Source organism: Jaculus jaculus, chromosome 7 (assembly GCF_020740685.1).
Source record: "Jaculus jaculus isolate mJacJac1 chromosome 7, mJacJac1.mat.Y.cur, whole genome shotgun sequence".
NCBI classification, from domain to species: domain Eukaryota; kingdom Metazoa; phylum Chordata; class Mammalia; order Rodentia; family Dipodidae; genus Jaculus; species Jaculus jaculus.
In genome coordinates, this window is record NC_059108.1 from 113,327,556 (window position 1) to 113,345,705 (window position 18,150).

An 18,150-nucleotide genomic window follows, 5' to 3' on the forward strand; every position below is an offset into this window, starting at 1 on the left:
GCGGAGCCCGGGGAGGGAGGAGACGGGTGGCCGGGCTGCCGCGCGTGACGTAGCGCCGGGCAGGGCGTTATCAGCTGCGGGTCCGCGGCCGGAGACGCGCGGCGACAGCGGACGGCGCCGCCCGGGTCGGGTCGGGTCCGCTCTGCCGGCGCGCGGGGAGCCGGTGGGGAGCTCGGTGTCCCCGCCGCCGCCGCCTCGGGGACGGCATGAGCCCGCGCTAGCGCCCTCGCTCGTGCGCCCGGGGGAATCGATCGCTGCCGGCTCGTGCGCAGGACGGACCATGAAGCCGGGTCCGGCCGGCACGGTGGTGAGGGAGCCGGAGCCGCCGGCACCGACCCGGGGCGAGCCGCGTGCAGCCGAGCCCGAGGGGCGCTGGCGGGAGAAGGGCGAGACGGACTCGGAGCGGCAGCGCACCCGGGAGCGGCAGGAGGCCACGCTGGCGGGGCTGGCCGAGCTGGAGTACCTGCGCCAGCGCCAGGAGCTGCTGGTCCGTGGAGCGCTGCGCTGCGCCGGGGGCTCGGCGCCCGGAGCCCCGCGCGCCGGGGAGCTGCCCGGGGAGGCGGCGCAGCGCAGCCGCCTGGAGGAGAAGTTCTTGGAGGAGAACATCTTGCTGCTGCGGAAGCAATTGGTAGGTCGTCCCGTGGCGGGGCTGGAGGTCCGGGCAGGTGCCCTGGGGGGTGGGCGCGAGGTTGGTCTGTGGCTGGGGCGATTCTCGAAGGGACGAACCTCCCCTTCTCCCCATCCTCCGGCCTCGGACTACCCCGATCCCTGTGCTGCGTGGGTTGCCACGCGTTTCTGGCGGGTGTCTGCTTTGTGTCAGGTGAGGGGCTGGGCACCTCGTGCCGATTGCGGGGACGGGTAGAGTCTCTCCTCCTTGCATTTGGCATTCTTGGAGTCGCTTGGTTCGAACCTGAAAGTTAGGCGACCTCAAGCCCCCTCCCCAGAGGTTTGCATCCCCCACCCCACGCACTTCAAATGCCATTTCAGTTCGTAGTCTCCCTAGTTTCATGTCCTCCCGCAGAGAAGACAAAAGGGGGGTGGGGGGCTGGTGGCCTGGGTAGGTGTCCAGCCCCGAGTTTTCCGACTACATTGAAGCGCCGGCTGAGAGCCGTGCCCCTCCCAAGGCTTTCCCCAGAAGCCTGCTTTGGCCTGGACTGGTGCTTAATTTCAAATAGAGGTCCTTTGTACAAGGAGGTTAAAACTACATGCAAATGATGGCAATGTGGCCCGAGAACGTGCCCCCCTCGGCTCCCATTTTATACGTTCTGCCAGCTGTGCTTGGTGGTGGAGGTGGACGCACAGAGGACCTGCGCTCAGGGGCCATTTATCTTATTGGATTTCCGTCAGGGGCCCAGGCATTCTGTGCCATCTTCATTATGAGGAGGAAAAGGAACTTTGGACCTTAATGTGTTGAGAACAGCTTTTGACGCCGCCTCAAAATAATGGCGGCAGCTTTGTGTGCTCAATCTGTAGTTTTGGAAACAGCGAAAAGATTCTTATCTGGTAGGTTCATGTTATCTAAAACCAGCCGCATGCGAGAGAGCGGCCCTCTTAAAGTGATGCTGGGGTGTTGTCATGTGCATTACCACTTTGCAGATTTATTTCTTGAGCATCAAAGTGCTTTCACTTGATGTATTTTTTTTTTTTTTGCTAAAGAAATTCAAATTGCAGCAAATAAGCAGATGGTTTACATCTGTAAGCTTTTAAAGTCATAGGACTCAGAAGTGTAGACGGATATGTGCTGGATTACCTCTGTTTTGGCTTTTTATTTTTTAACTGTTTTTCTTTGGTAACGGACCAGATTTTTAGGTGCATTAATTTGAGCCCGTTCTCTCTGGTTGTGCCTGGTCGTTTACCTTGTATGCATTGTCTTGTACAATAGCACCCTTTTGTCTTCATGAAGCTCAAGATTGTAAGCGGCCCATTCCCATTGTCCGTTTCAGGGGAGGGGAGCAAGGCAGTATGTCAGGAGAATTCCACTCCAGCCAGTGTTTATGGCACTATTTTCATTTGTAGATTTGGCGTTCCTGATTTGAACCAGATGCCTTTTTAAATTTTGAGTTCTTTTGCCTTTCCAGCAACAGGAAGCACTAGGTGGCGGTGTGAGTTAGCACAACCAATCTGTCACCTTTTGAAACTCAAGCTGGGCCCAAATCTTGATGGCTTTCCCCTTGAGGGTTTTGGATTCTGCCAGCTCACATTATACTTGGCACTGGCTATTAGTATTAATTTCTCACTTTCAAAGGCTGTAAGACTGATTAAGCCCCACAAAGCAACTAATAGAAAACAAAATTTTGCAGGCCAACACATTTGGCCAGAAAACTTCACCTAAGTAAGATTATAGTGTATTGTAGGAAATCTGTTACTCTGACTTCAAATTCAAGAGCCTACTGTGAAGGTTTTTTTCTTAAACTGGTTTTACACTAAACGATTTAAAGCCTATGCAATTTTTTGCCCTTACCTATAAAAAGTCAATTTGCATAGTTTAATAAAAAAAACTAAAAAATAAGCCTCCTGCCCACAAATACTGGGCATTGAACCAGGACCTGGCACATGCTAGGTAAGCACTTTCTACCAGTGAGCTACATCCCAGCCTGTATTATTATTATCATTTTGGTTTTTTGAGGTAGGGTCTCGCTCTAGCCCAGGCTGACCTGGAACTTACTATGTAGTCTCAGACTGGCCTCGAACTCATGGTGACCCCTTCTACCTCTGCCTGCTGAGTGCTGGGATTAAAGGCATGCACTACCATGCCCAGCCTCGCCTGTATTATTTTTTAATGAAGAAAATTTTATATCATCAAAAATATGATAAAGGGCATGTAATGATATGGCATATTCTTGACATTTTTATTTCAGGTTATCCTGTAAAGTTTTGGTTTTGGAAGGCTTGGTGAACATTTTAGTTTGAATAGCAGACAGAGGTCACCAAAGTGTGCCCATTTTTTCTTTCCCTGTTTCCTCCTAATCAGAACTGTCTGAGGAGAAGAGATGCTGGTTTGTTGAATCAGTTGCAGGAACTTGACAAGCAGATAAGTGACCTGAGACTGGATGTAGACAAGACATCTGAAGAGCATCTGGAGACAGACAGCCGGCCCAGCTCAGGTGAGCAAGACCAGGGCGCAGTCCTCCCCTCAGGAGAAATGGCTATGGAGTTTGATCAAGAGGGAAGAGAATGGAAAGCACCTGTCAATCAGTTGCTTGAGTCAGACAACAAATTGTTTAATAATGAGATTGATCTGACTGGAGTCCCTTGAGTTTAAAAATAAAAACTGCCATTCAGATTTCTGGAAGAGCAATTGTCCTTTGAAACTTGAGGAAGTCAAAAGTGGCCTAGAAAATTGGTCACACTTCAGCTTTTCGAGACTACTTCAAAGGCATTTTTTCCTTTCATTTGGTTCCTTGAATGTGTGTGTGTGTATACATACATATATATACACACACACACATATATAGTTTTCCTTATTTATCTCTTTGTTGCTTTTGAGACAGGGTCTACTCTGTAGCCCAAGCTGTCCTGGAAGTCACTGTATAGGCCAGGCTGGCCTTGAACCCAAACCTGAGGTATTCCTTCTACCACAGCTTCCCAAATGCTGGGGTGACAGGTGTGAACCACCATATTAAGCTTCTTTTAAAAGTAATTCTTTTTGGAACATTCATGATAAAATTAAGGTTCTGGCAGATGCCAGTTCAGTTCACTTCTAATACATCTTTAAAGCTGGGTTGAGGAGGAAGGCCAGTTGGAGAATGTGAAAGACTTTGAAAAATACCCATAATTACATTTTTTTTTTTTGCCTTTTCCTAAGGAAGATTTGAACTTAAGCCATAAAATCAAGACCTTAAAATTCAAGGTGTGTGTGGAAACATATCATTCCCCACCCTCCTTAAAAGAAAAACAAATCAAAATCTACTTACTTCCTTTTCCTAGATGAGTTATCTGCTTTTTCCTTGCATGTATGGTGTGTGGTGTGCATGACCATGTATTGACATGTGTGTGCTCTGGTGCATAAAGATGGGTGTGTGGAGGCCTCAGGTTGACTTTGAGTGTCTTTCTCAGTCACTCTCCACCTTATTCTTTGGGACAGGGTCTCTTGATGAACCTTGAGCTCACTGATTTGGTTAACCTAATTCTTAGCCAGTGAGTCCTAGGCATTTCCTGTCTCTTCCTAGTGCTGGGATTACAGGCATAGAACCCCACCCTTGGTGTTTTGTGAGTGCTGGGGATCCAAACTTGGGTCCTCATGCTTGAGTACTTTACTCCTCAGTCATTTCCCTAGCCCAGCTTGTCTTTCTAAGTATGAGTGTGTATTTCTCTGTGACATGACCTTGATTCCAACCATCTTTTTATTTGTAGGGTTTTATGAACTCAGTGATGGGGCTTCAGGATCCCTTTCAAATTCTTCTAACTCAGTGTTCAGTGAGTGTTTGTCCAGTTGTCACTCCAGCACCTGCTTTTGCAGCCCCTTGGAAGCAACCTTGTCTATATCAGATGGTTGTCTCAAGTCAGCAGGTAAGAATTTTTAGCATTGACAGAAATATTAACTGGAAGGGTGGGGGGAATCAAGGAGTTACCTATCTCCAACCTTCTTATCGAAAAGCGAAAGTTCATCTGTTTACTGTACTTTCTGCCTCAGTACATCTAAAGCCTACAGTTTGATCTAGGTGAATATCTAGAACAAGCCCGGTACTCTAAATGCCATTTGGCTTTATACTCTGAGCAACAGAGCACTGTAACTTTAGTACTCTGTCCTGATAATCTAGGCATCGAACTTGTCGGCACTTCCTTTTCTTTTTTAGTGCTAGTGATTGAACCAGGGCTGTGCATACTCTAAACACACTGTTACCACCCTGTAGTCCTATCTGCTGTCTTTCCCTCCCTCCCTCCATTTCTCCATGTCCTCCATTCTACCCCTGAGCTACATCCCTCAGGCTGAAACTATTCTCATCTTGGAACCTGTACTTTAAGAACTGTCCAGTACTGACTGGAGGGAGCAGGCCTCCTGCATGTTTCCTCAACTACCTCCCCTGTGTGAAGGGATTGCCATAGCCCATATGTTACAGTCCCCTTTGCAGGATTCCAGAGATCATGCTGTCATTGCTGGGCAGTTCCCAGGTGTCTACTTTGTGTCATCACACTACTAGGTGTACCTGTCTTCTCTAAATCCTCTCAGCCATTCTTCAGGGTGTAGCTGTTGTGAACTCTACTTTGTGTCCATACAAAGTTTCTACTTAACAAAAAAAACTGATAAAGGAAAAGAAAGAAAAATAAATAAATCAATAAAAAGGAGGCCAAGTGAGGTGATTTGGAGTCATTTAAGGCTATGTTGTTAGGGAGTGGCAGGATTCAAGCTCAGGTCTAATTACCAAGCTCATGTTTTTCTCCCACATCATGGGAATTGTGCTCATTTTGGCTTGTGAACCATTGTCAGAAGCTCTCCATCTGCTTAAAAATTACCAAGATGTTGCTAAAAGTCAGAACTCCCTACTTAGTTTTGTTATGTTTCACTTTCTTGGAAGAACAGAAAATGTAAAGATTCTTGCTGTAAGAGCTAAGAGCATACATAAGAGACTGCACCCAGATTTGTTTATGTTTTGCATTTGGGTGCAAGGCTTTGTTTTTTGTCTGGGCAAGGCAAATATCATTCTGAAAGGCTGAGGTTGCTAATTGGTTGTGTCTTTGTATTAGTAGTGCGTGTTGTCAGCAGCAATCAATTGGGAAAGCACAGAGCTATTATCTAGTGTCTGGGACTCAAGTTCATTGGTAATTGCTCTCCTTCACTGTGCAGATCTGGTTTCAGAGGGAAACTTTATAAACCCCATTAAAAGGCACTTTAGTACAGGTTTTCCTTGAAGACAGGCCCCTGGCTGTTGCAAATGCCATATCCTCACATAATTGTGCCTTGGGAGATGGGATATCTGTTTTATTCTACTCTGAATAAAGAGATAAATGGTACAGACAAATGTGGCCATAAGGTGAAGAGGATTTAGGGTGGTGGGGAAGGAGAGAGGAAAAAAGAAAAGAGCTATTAGTTAGAAAAGTTTCTCTTCTCTGAAGACTGCTAGTTATTGAAATTCAGAGAGCTTTCCCTTAAATACTTAACATAGAAACTGGCACACAGTAGGTTTTCAATATTTGAATAAATAGACATAATGGAGGAAAAATCAGTGATGAGGGCTGGAGAGATGGCTTAGCAGTTAAAGCGTTTGTCTGCAAAGTCAAAGGACCCTGATTCAATTCCCCAGGACCCATGTAAGCCAGATGCACAGGGGGGCGCAAGCCTCTGGAGTTTGTTGGCAGTGGCTGGAGCCCAGACATGCCCATTCTCTCTCTTTTTCTCCCTCTTTCTCTCTGTCAAATAAATAAAAATAAAATAAAATAAGTCAGTAATGAATTCAACTTTGATTTTACCTACTAACTGAAGGTCAGAAGGTACTGTTATTTATAATATTCACTAAAGTAAGAAATCAGTGAAAGAGCTTGATTCATTATATTTTGGCATTCTACATGCTAAGACATAAGAAAATACCATTATTCTTACCACTTGATATTTAGAAACAATTACCAAGAATTCCTTATCCTATTAAAAAAATACTGTTTTCAGTATAACTACTGAAAAGACAGTAAACATTATTTAAACTTTATTAATCTTTATTTAATTTTTATCTTCCACAGGGCAGTTACATTTGAATAGATGTCATTGAGAGTCAGGTTTAAAAACTAGGGATGAAGACAAAGTATAGTTTATCCAGAGTATTTTAGAGGAAAACTAGGAATAGAGAAGGGAGAGTAGACCCCCAAAAGAAAGCTTATTTTTTTTTATAATTATACATTTATATGGTAGTTATTGTTGAAGATTTAGAAAATAGAAAATAAGTAAGAAAATATGTATCATTTCCCCTCATCACACTGAGATAGTTCTATCAGAATCTTGGTATAATTCATCTCAGACATTCTTTACACATGCACAATCTTGATAAGATTATACTCTGATATTACATCATGATTTCCATTAATCTGTACAAAGTGTTTTTCTTACATTATTCAGTAGTTAAAAAAATTTGAATGGCTGAATATTTTTCCTTCAAAGAAGGAAATTGTCAATTTTTTTTTTTTTGTCTTGTTTTGTTGAGGTAGGGTCTTGCTCTAGGCCAGGCTGACCTGGAATTCATTATGTAGCCTCAGGCTGGCCTTGAACTCACAACTATCCTCCTACCTCAGCCTCCCCAATGCTGGGATAAAAGGCATGTGCTACCATGACCAGTTGGTCAAATTTTTGTTATTTTTCTTCCATGTTTCAGTACTTTATATAAATTGGTGGAGTGTTTTTTTTTTTTTTTTAATCATTTGCTATTCTCTCTCTACTCATAAGCATGTCTGAAAACTGGCCAAAGAATCCAGCTGATGCTACCAATTCATTTCTTCAGAGTGTACCTTTGCATGTTTTTCAGATCTCATAGGATGGTTGGAATGTAAAGGCAGCCACTGTGAAGACCAGGCCTCGGGGGCAATTTGCAGTTCCCACTCCACACCACAATTTAATTCCCTTGATGTCATTACAGATGTGAATCCCAAGTACCAGTGTGATCTGGTGTCTAAAAACGGGAATGATGTATATCGCTATCCCAGTCCACTTCACGCCGTGGCTGTGCAGAGCCCCATGTTTCTCCTTTGTTTGACGGGCAGCCCTCTGAGGGAAGAGGAGAGGCTTGGGAATCATGCCAATGATATTTGTGTCAGAACTGAACTGGATGCCACCAAAGCAGACAGTTCCTTACCATCTCCAAGCAGTCTGTGGTCGGCATCCCATCCTTCATCCAGCAAGAAAATGGACGGCTACATTCTGAGTCTGGTCCAGAAAAAAACACACCCCGTAAGGACCAATAAACCCAGAACCAGCGTGAACGCTGATCCCACGAAAGGGCTTCTGCGGAATGGCAGTGTGTGTGTCAGGGCCTCGGGTGGCATCCCACAGGGCAATGGGGTGAGCCTCAAGAACCCCAAACAGGCGTGTCTGCCCTCTGCGGGAATGCCATCTTTGGACCACGGGGCACTCTCTCCGCCGAAGCAGCGGCCCAAAGACCTAAAGACAGAACAACCGGAGAGCAAGAGGTTGGTTGTGGGCTGCCCAGCGGGTGTTGCCATGGACGCCCAAAGCAAGCATGTGCCCAGAACCGCCAAGGCGGCCTCTCAGGAACAAGCGCGGGATCCCGCCGTGGGGCCCGGGGAGTCCCTTAAGGAAAGTAACCAGGTCTCCGCCACTTCTGCGAAGGAGAGCCCCGGCAGAGGCTCCGTCGCCCCGCAAGAGAGCAAAGCCGGGCAGTCCCTGAAGAAGACGGCGCCCAAGGGCGGCCTACAGGCCGTGCCCGCGCCCGCGCCACCCCCGCTGCTGCCAGCCGTCTTCCCCGTGGAGGACAGGCCAACGCTGGACTTCAAAAGCGAAGGCTCCTCTTCGCAAAGCCTGGAGGAAGGGCATCTGGTGAAAGCTCAGTTCATCCCCGGCCAGCAGCCGGGCGTCAGGCCGCACCGGGGCCACAGGAGCGTGGGCACGGCGAGGAGCTCCACGCTGAAGCCCCGCGGCCAGGCCCCGCAGGGACCTGAGCACGGATTGCCCACGGTCAGGGAGAAAGCCCGGGCCTCGGGCAAGAAGTGTCGCTTCCCCGATGACTTGGATACAAATAAGAAACCCAAGAAAACCTCGGCCAAGGCGAGGCGGAGCGGCGGCGGCGGCGGGACGTCCGACGTGGGCCTTCCCGGCAGGCCCCTGGGCACCGGCGGCGGCGGCGGCCATCGGGCCGGGTTCAAGGCGCATGGGCACGGACGGGAAGCGGTGGTGGCCAAACCTAAGCACAAGCGAACCGACTACCGGCGGTGGAAGTCGTCGGCGGAGATTTCCTACGAGGAGGCGCTGCGGCGGGCGCGGAGGGCTCGCCGCGGGGAGCACGTGGGCGTGTACCCGGTGCCCGTGGCGCTGCCCTACGCCAGTCCCTACGCCTACGTGGCCAGCGACTCCGAGTACTCGGCCGAGTGCGAGTCGCTGTTCCACTCCACCGTGGTGGACACGAGCGAGGACGAGCGGAGCAACTACACCACCAACTGCTTCGGCGACAGCGAGTCGAGCGTGAGCGAGGGCGAGTTCGTGGGCGAGAGCAGCACCACCAGCGACTCGGAGGAGAGCGGGGGCTTCATGTGGTCCCAGTTCGTCCAGACGCTGCCCATCCAGACGGTCGCGGGCCCCGAGCTTCGCAGCCACGCCACCAAAGCCTTTGTCAAAATCAAGGCCTCGCACAACCTCAAGAAGAAAATCCTCCGCTTCCGCTCCGGCTCCTTGAAACTGATGACCACCGTTTGAGAAGCATCACGGTTGTAGCGAGCCTTTCCTAGTTTCTGAAAGAAAGAAAGAAAATAATAATTAATAATAAAATAATAATGGCGTCTTCTTTTTTTTTTTTTGTGTGTGTGTGTGTAGGAATTTCAAGGGATGCTTTCTTTTTATTATGATAAAACCAAGATAACTTATGTCTCATGATCATGTATGGACACTAGTGCCTTTAATGGAAGGTAGAGGATGTGTTGCTAGTTAGAAGTCGGTGCTGGGGTTTCAGTGGTGGTTGATCGTGGATGAATTTTGTGACTGTCAGCTGATGTCTTAGCGTGTAGGTTTTGATGTTCGAATTTCACTGGGATGAGGCCTTTTGATCCCAAGGTCGGTTTGGACGCCGTTGTAAGATGTACAGTTTGCTCCCTGATTCTTCAGAGCTGTGTCTCTGAAAGGGCTTTCCTATTGAAGGGCATTACATGTAATCACACGATATAGGTATAAGAAGCAGCCATTGTTTGTTTTTTAAGTTCTACATACATTTCTTAGCTGTTTTCCCATCCTGGTTTCTTCTCAAAACTGTTCCGTTTACTGAACTCAGAACTTACAGACCAGACCCTAGATCCAGACGTGGCAACCTGGATAAGGGAGACTGGTAATACTTTAAAAGGATTCACAGAAACTTGCCACATCTAGTGCCTCGGCCTCGGTACCAGTAACCCGATTTGGGCCGTACATTCAGCAGCTTTGGATGCCTTTCTCTTCATTCCTGACTCGTAGCCAGTACAACTATTTGACCCATATAGGACTCGCCTTTGAGACACAATTTTGGTTCTTGGGTGCAGAGAAATTCACTCTTAACAGGCACTGTGCCATGTAAGCTTTGGTCTCAACGTTAGTGCAATCCAGTCCAGATTGGACCACTGACCTATCTGGAAGGGCTTTTTTTAAAAAAAAAATTTTTTTTAAACAAAAAAGGTTTTTTTGGTAAACAGTATTGTGTAAAATTGCTTTTTTAACAACACCAATGTATGCATGTTTTGTGCATGAGTAGTAGTTGTTTTTGAAATTCCTGTTGTTAAAATTACTGTATGATATAAACAGTTTGTGTTTATATATATCATTGTGTAAATTTAATATAACACATTATATGCTGTAATAAACGGTTTGTTTTACTGCTGTTAAGTTTGTTATTTGGGTATAAAACCATATGTTTACCCCTATAAATCTTGTGCTGGTTATTGGTGTATTTGTGAGATTTATATTAGACATTTTCTGGCTTTAGAATATTATTTGCAATATTTAAGGCAGGTTTTAATATGCTGAGAATGGATAATAGGTGAAGCTAGAAAAGCAAATCACTTATCTAGAATTTAAAACTAAAGGTGAATTTCCTAAATGTCTTTTAATTTATTTTTTAAGGCAGAGTCTCAAACTGTATCCCAAAATGACTTGGAAATTCACCATATAGCCCAGGTAGACTTTGAACTTTTAACAATCCTCCTGTCTCAGCCACCTGAAGGCTGGGATGAGAGGTAGAAACCACCATACTATCATGCCTGACTTTAGATGTCTTTTAGGAAAAGCTTTTTTGTTTATTTTTTGAGGTAGGGTCTCCTTCTAGCCCAGGCTGATCTGGAATTCACTATGTAGTCTTAGGGTGTCCTTGAACTCACAGCAATCCTCCTATCTCTGCCTCACAAGTGCTGGGATTAAAGGTGTATGCCACCACACCTGGCTAGGGAAAACTTTTTTTGGTTTTTGAAGGTAGGGTCACACTCTGGCTCAGGCTGACCTGGAATTCACTATGTAGTCTCAGAGCGGCCTCGAACTCTCGGCGATCCTTCTACCTCTGCCTCCCGAGTGCTGGGATTAAAGGCGTGCACCACCACACCCGGCTCAGGAAAACGTTTTTAAGAGGAGTCTATGCACGACTTTCACTAAAAAAAATTTTAAATCATATGAAAAAGTTGAGAATACAGCAACACCTGTAATTGTCACTACCTAGATTCAACAACTGCTAACCTTTTTGTTTTTGCTTAAGTTGTGTACAAGAGGCCAAAGGTCAAAGACATACTGATCTATTCCTACCATACACTGTACATTATTTTAAAGTATATTCCAGCCATGATATTTTATGTCTTGAAAACGAATGCACACATTATCCAATGTGATCACATCTAAGGAAAACAGGAATTGATCAAATATTGAAATTGAGATTTTCCAATTATTTTCAAGAATTTTTATTTTTTGGCATTTTGAGACAAGGTTTGATGTAACTTGAGCTGACCTCACATTCATTGGCTCAAACTGCCTCCTGAGTGCTAGGATGACATACATGTGCCACCAGTCCTGAACCTATTCCAAGAATTAAAAAAAAGAATTGCATGTGTATGTTGTATGTGTGTGTGGCTGTGCCAGGGTCTCTTGCTGCTGCAACTGAATGCCTTGGGGACTGACTTTATGTGAGTGGCTGGAGAGCTGAACCAAAGTCACCAGGCTTTGCAAGCAAGCATCCTTAATTGCAGAGCCATCTCACCAGGCCCCACGATTTTTTTTAAATTAAGTTATTTATCACTTTACAAAGAATTGGGTTTCATTGTGGTGTTTTCATACAAATAATTTCTTTCCCCTCTTTCCCTCTTTCTCTTACTCCCTTGTGCTCCCCCCCCCCCAGTTTAGCCTCCTTTCTGCCTTCATATATTTTCTTTCATGAATTTTGAAACAACAGTTTCCCATTCTCTTCCACTCCCAGCCATGATTCAACCAAAGTTGTGTATTGCAGCTGGCTGTAGGTGTTAGGTTCATAGCTTTTGTGGTTAAGAATAATCTCCCCATATTGAAAAAAAAAAAAGATAGCATTGGCTTTTTAAAAGTCAGAACAATTGCCATACAGAAAGTGTCAAGTTTCTGAATTTGGTTGTTTTCTTATATTGCATTTTAACATCTAGGCCCTCCATTTTCCGTAAGTAGAGTGAGGCCTGCTTGGATTTAGGTTAACTCTTCTTGGCAAGGTTTTCCCAGGGGGCATTGTGAACTTGTGTTGCTTCACATCAAGAAACCTTTGCTTGCTCCACACTATACTGAATTTAGGAGTGATCCTTAGGTTAAGCTGCTGTGGGATACAAAATGGTAGGATTTTAAGTTTTTCACCTACTTTTTAAAAATTTATTCTATTTTATTTTTTGATTTTGGTAGGGTCTCACTATAGCCCAGGCTGACCTGGAATTCACTATATAGTCTCAGGCTAGCCCAGTGATTCTCCTACATCAGGCTCTCAAGTGCTGGGATTAAAGGTGTGCGCTACCACACCCAGCTTTCTCTTCTGTTCTTTGATTTTTCTAAGTAAAGAGCAGCTCCCTTCTCTTTCTCTTTTTTTTTTTTAAATTTTTATTTATTTATTTGAGGGTGATAGACACAGAGAGAAAGACAGATAGAGGGAGAGAGAGAATGGCGCGCCAGGGCTTCCAGCCTCTGCAGACAAACTCCAGACGCGTGCGCCCCCTTGTGCATCTGGCTAACGTGGGACCTGGGGAACCGAGCCTCGAACCGGGGTCCTTAGGCTTCACAGGCAAGCGCTTAACTGCTAAGCCATCTCTCCAGCCCCTCTTTCTCTTATCCTCTCTCTCTTTCCCTCCCTTTCTCTCCTTCTCACCCCCTCTTCTTCCTTTTTTCCTCTCTGTAGTGGTAAGAACTGAACCTAGAACATTGCACTTGCTAGGCAATGCTCTTCCACTGAGTTAAATCTCCACTGCCTGCATTTTCTTTGACTATCACAATAGACCTATTTATTTGCTATCTTAAAATCATTTGTGCCTGGCATGGTGGTGCATGCCTTTTAATCCTAGCATTTAGGAGCACAGGTAGGAGGATCGCCATGAATATGAGGCCACCCTGAGACTATATAGTGAATTCCAAGTCAGCCTGGGCTAGAGTGAAAACCTGCCTTGCAAAACAAAAACAAAACAAAGCAAAACAAGATAACTTGTGGGCTGGAGAGATGATTCAGTGGAGCCTAGTGACCCAAGTTCTATCCCCCAGTACCCATGTAAAGCCAGTTGCACAAAGGCTCATGCATCTGGAATTCATTTATAGCAGCTAGAGGCTCTGGCATGCCTATTCTCTCTGTCTGTTTTCTAGCTCTCTCTGCTTGCAAATAAATAAATAAAACTTAAAATTATTTGTCTTTGTTCTTTTGTGTGTGTGAACACATATATTTGGCGGCTAGAGAATGGTATTGTTCCTCAGGTGTTGTCCACTTTGTTTTGAGATAGGATCTCTCACTGGCTTAGAACATGCCTAATGTTGGTCAGTGAGTCCCAGGGATCGGCCTGTCTCTGCCTCTCCAGCTCTAAAATTACATACATGTGTCACTATTTCCAACTATTTTTGTGGAGACATTCTGGGGATAAAACTCAGGTCCTAGGTGGGCGTGGTGGTGCACACCTTTAATCCCAGCACTCGAGAGGCAGAGGTAGGAGGATTGCCATGAGTTCAAGGCCACCCTGAGACTACAGAGCTAATTTCAGGTCAGCATAGACCAGAGCGAGACCCTACCTCAAAAAAAAAAAAACAAACAAACAAAAACAAAAACAAAAACAAAAAAAAACAACTCAGCTGCTCATGCTTGCAAAGCAAGCATTTTACTGACAAAGCTATCTGCCCAGCTCATTTTGTTCTTTGTGGCGTTTCATATATCTTAAATTTGTCCGGTAGCTAGATCAATTTCGTTATAAGGAAACCATAGAATCCACTTGGTTCCATAATTCAGATACGTATTAGGACATGTGTCCAGTTAAAATTAATTTTTCAAATGTTAGACTTTTGGTTTTGGTTTTACAAGGTAGGGTCTCACTTTAGCCCAGGCTGACCTGGAATTCACTATGTACTTTCAGGCTGGCCTCGATCCTACCTCAGGATACAAAGTGCTGGGATTAAAGACGTGTGCCACCATGCCCAGTTAGATTGTTTTCTTTAATGTACTTTTCATGTAGCCTAGGCTGACATCAAATTCTAGGTGGCTGAGGATGACACTGAACTCCTGATCCCCTTGTCTCTACCTCTCACGTGCTGAGATTACTGGCACATGCCTTCATTCCTAGCTAACCATCCATTTATATTTTTTATTTTTGGTGGGGGTTGAATCAGGGTCTAGTCATGGCTAACTTGTCTGGTCTCAAACTCAAGGCAATCCTCCTACCTGACCTCCAAAGCGCTAGCCAGGATTACGGGAATAAGCCACCTTGCCCCACGCTATCCACTCTTGAAATACTCTCTTGGGAATGCTTCTTCCCACTTCCTCCCCTATGCTGTGTGTGCGCCTCTTATTTCTATCAACGCTTTCACCTTTGTAACAGTAATTTATTTCTTGGTAGCCTGTAAAGGTCAAGACGTCTTTACTTATTTAAGAGAGAGTGGGTATGCCTGGGCCTCTAGCCACTGTAAATGAGCTCCAGATGCTTGTGGCACCCTGGGCATCTGGCTTTCTATGGGTACTGGGAAATTGAACTTGTGTCCTTTGGCTTTGCGGGCAAGCGCATTAACCACTCAGTCATCTCTCCAGCCCATGTCTTATTTGTTTACTTATTTACTGGTCTTTTTCCTTTTTTTGAGGAAGGGTCTCACTGTAGCCCAGGCTGACCTGGACCAAACTGTAGCTCCAGGCTAGCCTTGAACTCATGGTAATCCTTCTACCTCTGCCTCCCAAGTGCTGAGATTAAAGGCATGCACCACCAAACCCAGCTCCAAGTCTTATTTTTTAATAAGATCTTTAAAATTTATCAATTTTTAGGGCAGCATACAAAGTAAAGGCATCTTCATACATATGTGAACAAGACATCTCAGATAACTCCATTCTTCAAAATGTTATAGGGTTGTTTGTCTTTTGCTCTTCATATGTTTTTATATACAGCTAGTCATTCTCCCTAGACTAGAATTTCTTTGATTACATGAATAAATCTAAACCAAACAGAGGGGAGGGGACCGTCTCGTCATTTCTTGGGTTGTGACCTGATCTCTTAGGGGCATGACTATGAAGTTTACTGTGAAAGGCAGCTGTGACCTTTAGCCAGCTCTTGAATCATTTCCAAGTTCTTTTCAATGAACACTGTTCTCTGAAACACAGCTTTTGGGAAATTACATTTTAGGTGACAATGTCAAACTAAGAGAAGCGTGAAAACTGGATTTTCACAGAACCCCGGGTTTGTCTTCCTAGTCCATTGCTTGACTTTCTTATGTCCAACAGCCCTAAGAAATGAAGTTCTGGAAAATTTGGAGAATGGGATTTTGTCCATTATTTTCAGGGGCAAAATAGTTGCTATTGTTATAAACAAAATAATCTCTAGACTATTTCCTTATTTTTAAATGCTACAAGCTCTCTTGTAAAAAACAACTATCCAAACAACATGACATTAAAAGCTTTTCTCCATCAATCCTGCCCAAATCTTATCCTTCAGCACACTAATACTTGCATTCCCATATTTTGTCATACACACACACACACACACACACACACACACACACACACACACACGAACTTTTTTTTTTCTAACTAGGGTCTCGATCTAGCCCAGACTGACCTGGAATTCACTATGCAGTCTCAGACTGGGAACTCACAGTAATCCTCCTACCTCTGCTTCCCAATTGTTGGGATTAAAGGCGTGCACTGCCACATATAGAGATGTCTCAGTGCTGAACACTCTACCATCACTTCTCAGCACTATGGTGAGCTGTGAGTGACCCCAGTGGTCACCACCATCTGAAAACAGAAGCTTCTCTAACCAAAGTGAGAGTAGCTTTACTATGTGGGCATAAATGTAAATGTTTAGAGGACAGTTTGGTGTGCATTATATATCTGTTTAGCCACACAACAGTAGTCATTACTTCCTGGGGGCTTATGACCTCCTCAGCAGGCATTGTGCTATGTGTTTTTTTTCTTTGAGGTAGGGTCTCCCTGTAGCCCAGGATGACCTGGAATTCACTATGTAGTCTCAGGGTGGCCTTGAATTTGTGGAAATCTTCCTAGCTCTGCCTCCCGAGTGCTGGGATTAAAGGTGTGCACCACCACACCCAGCTTGTACTAGGCTTCAGTACCTGGTATGTATTCTCATGTAGCTCATGAAGCAGGCCTCACGTCCAATCAGAAAGCAATTGGTTTTCCCCATAGTAGACATGCTACTATTGTACTAGTAGGCACATCTGGCCTGGCTGGCCAGCCATAATGTTTGCAGGGTCCACTGCTGGTTAACACCATAGGTGTCTTCTCTCTCCCAAAACGCTGCATGCTGCATAGCTCTTTCCAGCATTCTGACAGCTAGTCAACGGGGAGGCTTCCAGCTCAGCTCCTGCGCGGTTTCTCAGGGACAAGTACGTGAAGTCTTCAGCAGCAGGGTCTTAGTATCTATTTCTGGCAGGCAGCCGAGAACTTTGTGTGCCCAACTTTTTACACGGGTGCAGCAAGCATTCTTTCACACTGAGCCATCACCCCAGCCCCCACTTTTTTGAAATGGGGTCTCAAGTATGTTTTTTTTCACTGAGGAAAAAGGCACCAGATTTTATTGTCTATTGGAGTTTTCTCTGCTTAAAAATTGTTAATGCTTAGCCACAAAGTGTTACTCAAGCATTACACACATTCATACGTCCTGCCTTTCTACTTGCCTCTGGATCTTGTTATTTTGTGTTATGAGCTCACTTGCAATGGGGTATTATCAAAGGCATTCTGTGAGGCTTGGTTAAGGATTTTTGCCATATACAGAAATTTTGTTTTTCCTGCCAAGTGCCTTGCCTGGGGGATATTTCCAGGCTGGACCATTTTTTTTAAGTTAATTTATCTATTTTGGGGTTCACTGACTACAGGGATAAATTGAAATCCCAAATCCACATGAGGCTATATTGGTGGTGATATGCACTCAGAGATCTTTCCCCGGGCAATCTTCCTCCTTTTCTTCTGGGACCAGCAAGTGAACTATTTATTCTTCTTTATTTTATTCTTCTTTATTTTCATCTTGGGCCAGTATGTGAATCCTCCCACTCCCACCATTTTACCAAGGGCACAGCCCTTCAGTGATCTCAGAAATAGGGGCACATCTCAGTTCCAAACCCTATCCTCTGGGACAAGACCTAGTTTTTGAATGACTGTCAAAAGCCAAACCCTTTGCTTATGTGACTAGCAACCTCTCCCTGTTCTCTCCGGGATACCACAACTACAATATGCTTGAGGGAATGTTTGTTAATTGCTTATCCATCAATTTTAAAAGTTGTACAGGAACAGCAGGTTTTCTTCTCTAGTAGAAAGAGAAACCACAGAGACCCCCATTGCTTTTGTCTGTCAGTTGGACCTTTTGGGCTTTGTTTTGTATACTTTTCCTTTCAGACGGGATCTCCTTATGAAGTCCAGGCAGACTTTGAACTTATTATCCTCCTGCCTCAGCCTCCTGAGCACTTGAGAGGATAAACCTGTCCTACCAGGCCCAGTATTCACAGGTCTTTGTATGGCCAAGCATTTTTATTTCTTCTGAGTCTTATCACAGGTGTGTGCTTAGCTTTCTGAGAAATTGCAAAAATGTTTCCCAAACAGATTGTACCTAGTCTCCCAGCCGTACAGTGCTTAAGTCAGAACTTGGCATGCACAGTCATTTTCATTGTAGCTCATCTAGTTGATGTGTAGTGGTATTTCATGACTAGTTGAATTCATATCTCCCTAATGACCAATCATGTTGAGCATCTTCTTGTGTTGGCCATCTGTATATCTTTGTTGAAGAGTCTCTTCAAATATTTCATCCATTTCAAAAATTGGCCTGGGGCTGGCGAGATTGCCAGTGGTTAAGGCTCTTGCC

At 45.0% G+C, this 18,150-nt stretch overlaps 1 protein-coding gene across 2 annotated transcripts; it reads left to right on the forward strand.

The window, feature by feature from the left end:
* Positions 1-206: 206 nt before the first annotated feature.
* Dact1 (dishevelled binding antagonist of beta catenin 1) lies at positions 207-10,543 on the forward strand. Of its 2 annotated transcripts, none has more exons than XM_004649225.2 (4): positions 207-628; positions 2,972-3,104; positions 4,354-4,509; positions 7,449-10,543. In XM_004649225.2, exons 1-4 carry the CDS (start codon positions 281-283, stop codon positions 9,347-9,349), a joined length of 2,538 nt encoding a protein of 845 aa, XP_004649282.2. In that variant the 5' UTR covers positions 207-280; the 3' UTR covers positions 9,350-10,543. The 2 variants fall into 2 exon arrangements, with proteins under 2 accessions (XP_004649282.2, XP_004649283.2); XM_004649226.2 differs by having other exon boundaries at positions 7,560-10,543.
* The last annotated feature ends 7,607 nt before the right edge of the window (positions 10,544-18,150 follow it).

Coding starts and splice junctions, on each gene's coding strand:
- Dact1 (XM_004649225.2), top strand. CDS start 281: ATGAAGCCGGGTCCGGCCGGCACGGTGGTGAGGGAGCCGGAGCCGCCG. Junction 3,105..4,353: donor AGACAGCCGGCCCAGCTCAG/GTGAGCAAGACC, acceptor TTTTATTTGTAG/GGTTTTATGAACTCAGTGAT. Junction 4,510..7,448: donor TGGTTGTCTCAAGTCAGCAG/GTAAGAATTTTT, acceptor CATGTTTTTCAG/ATCTCATAGGATGGTTGGAA.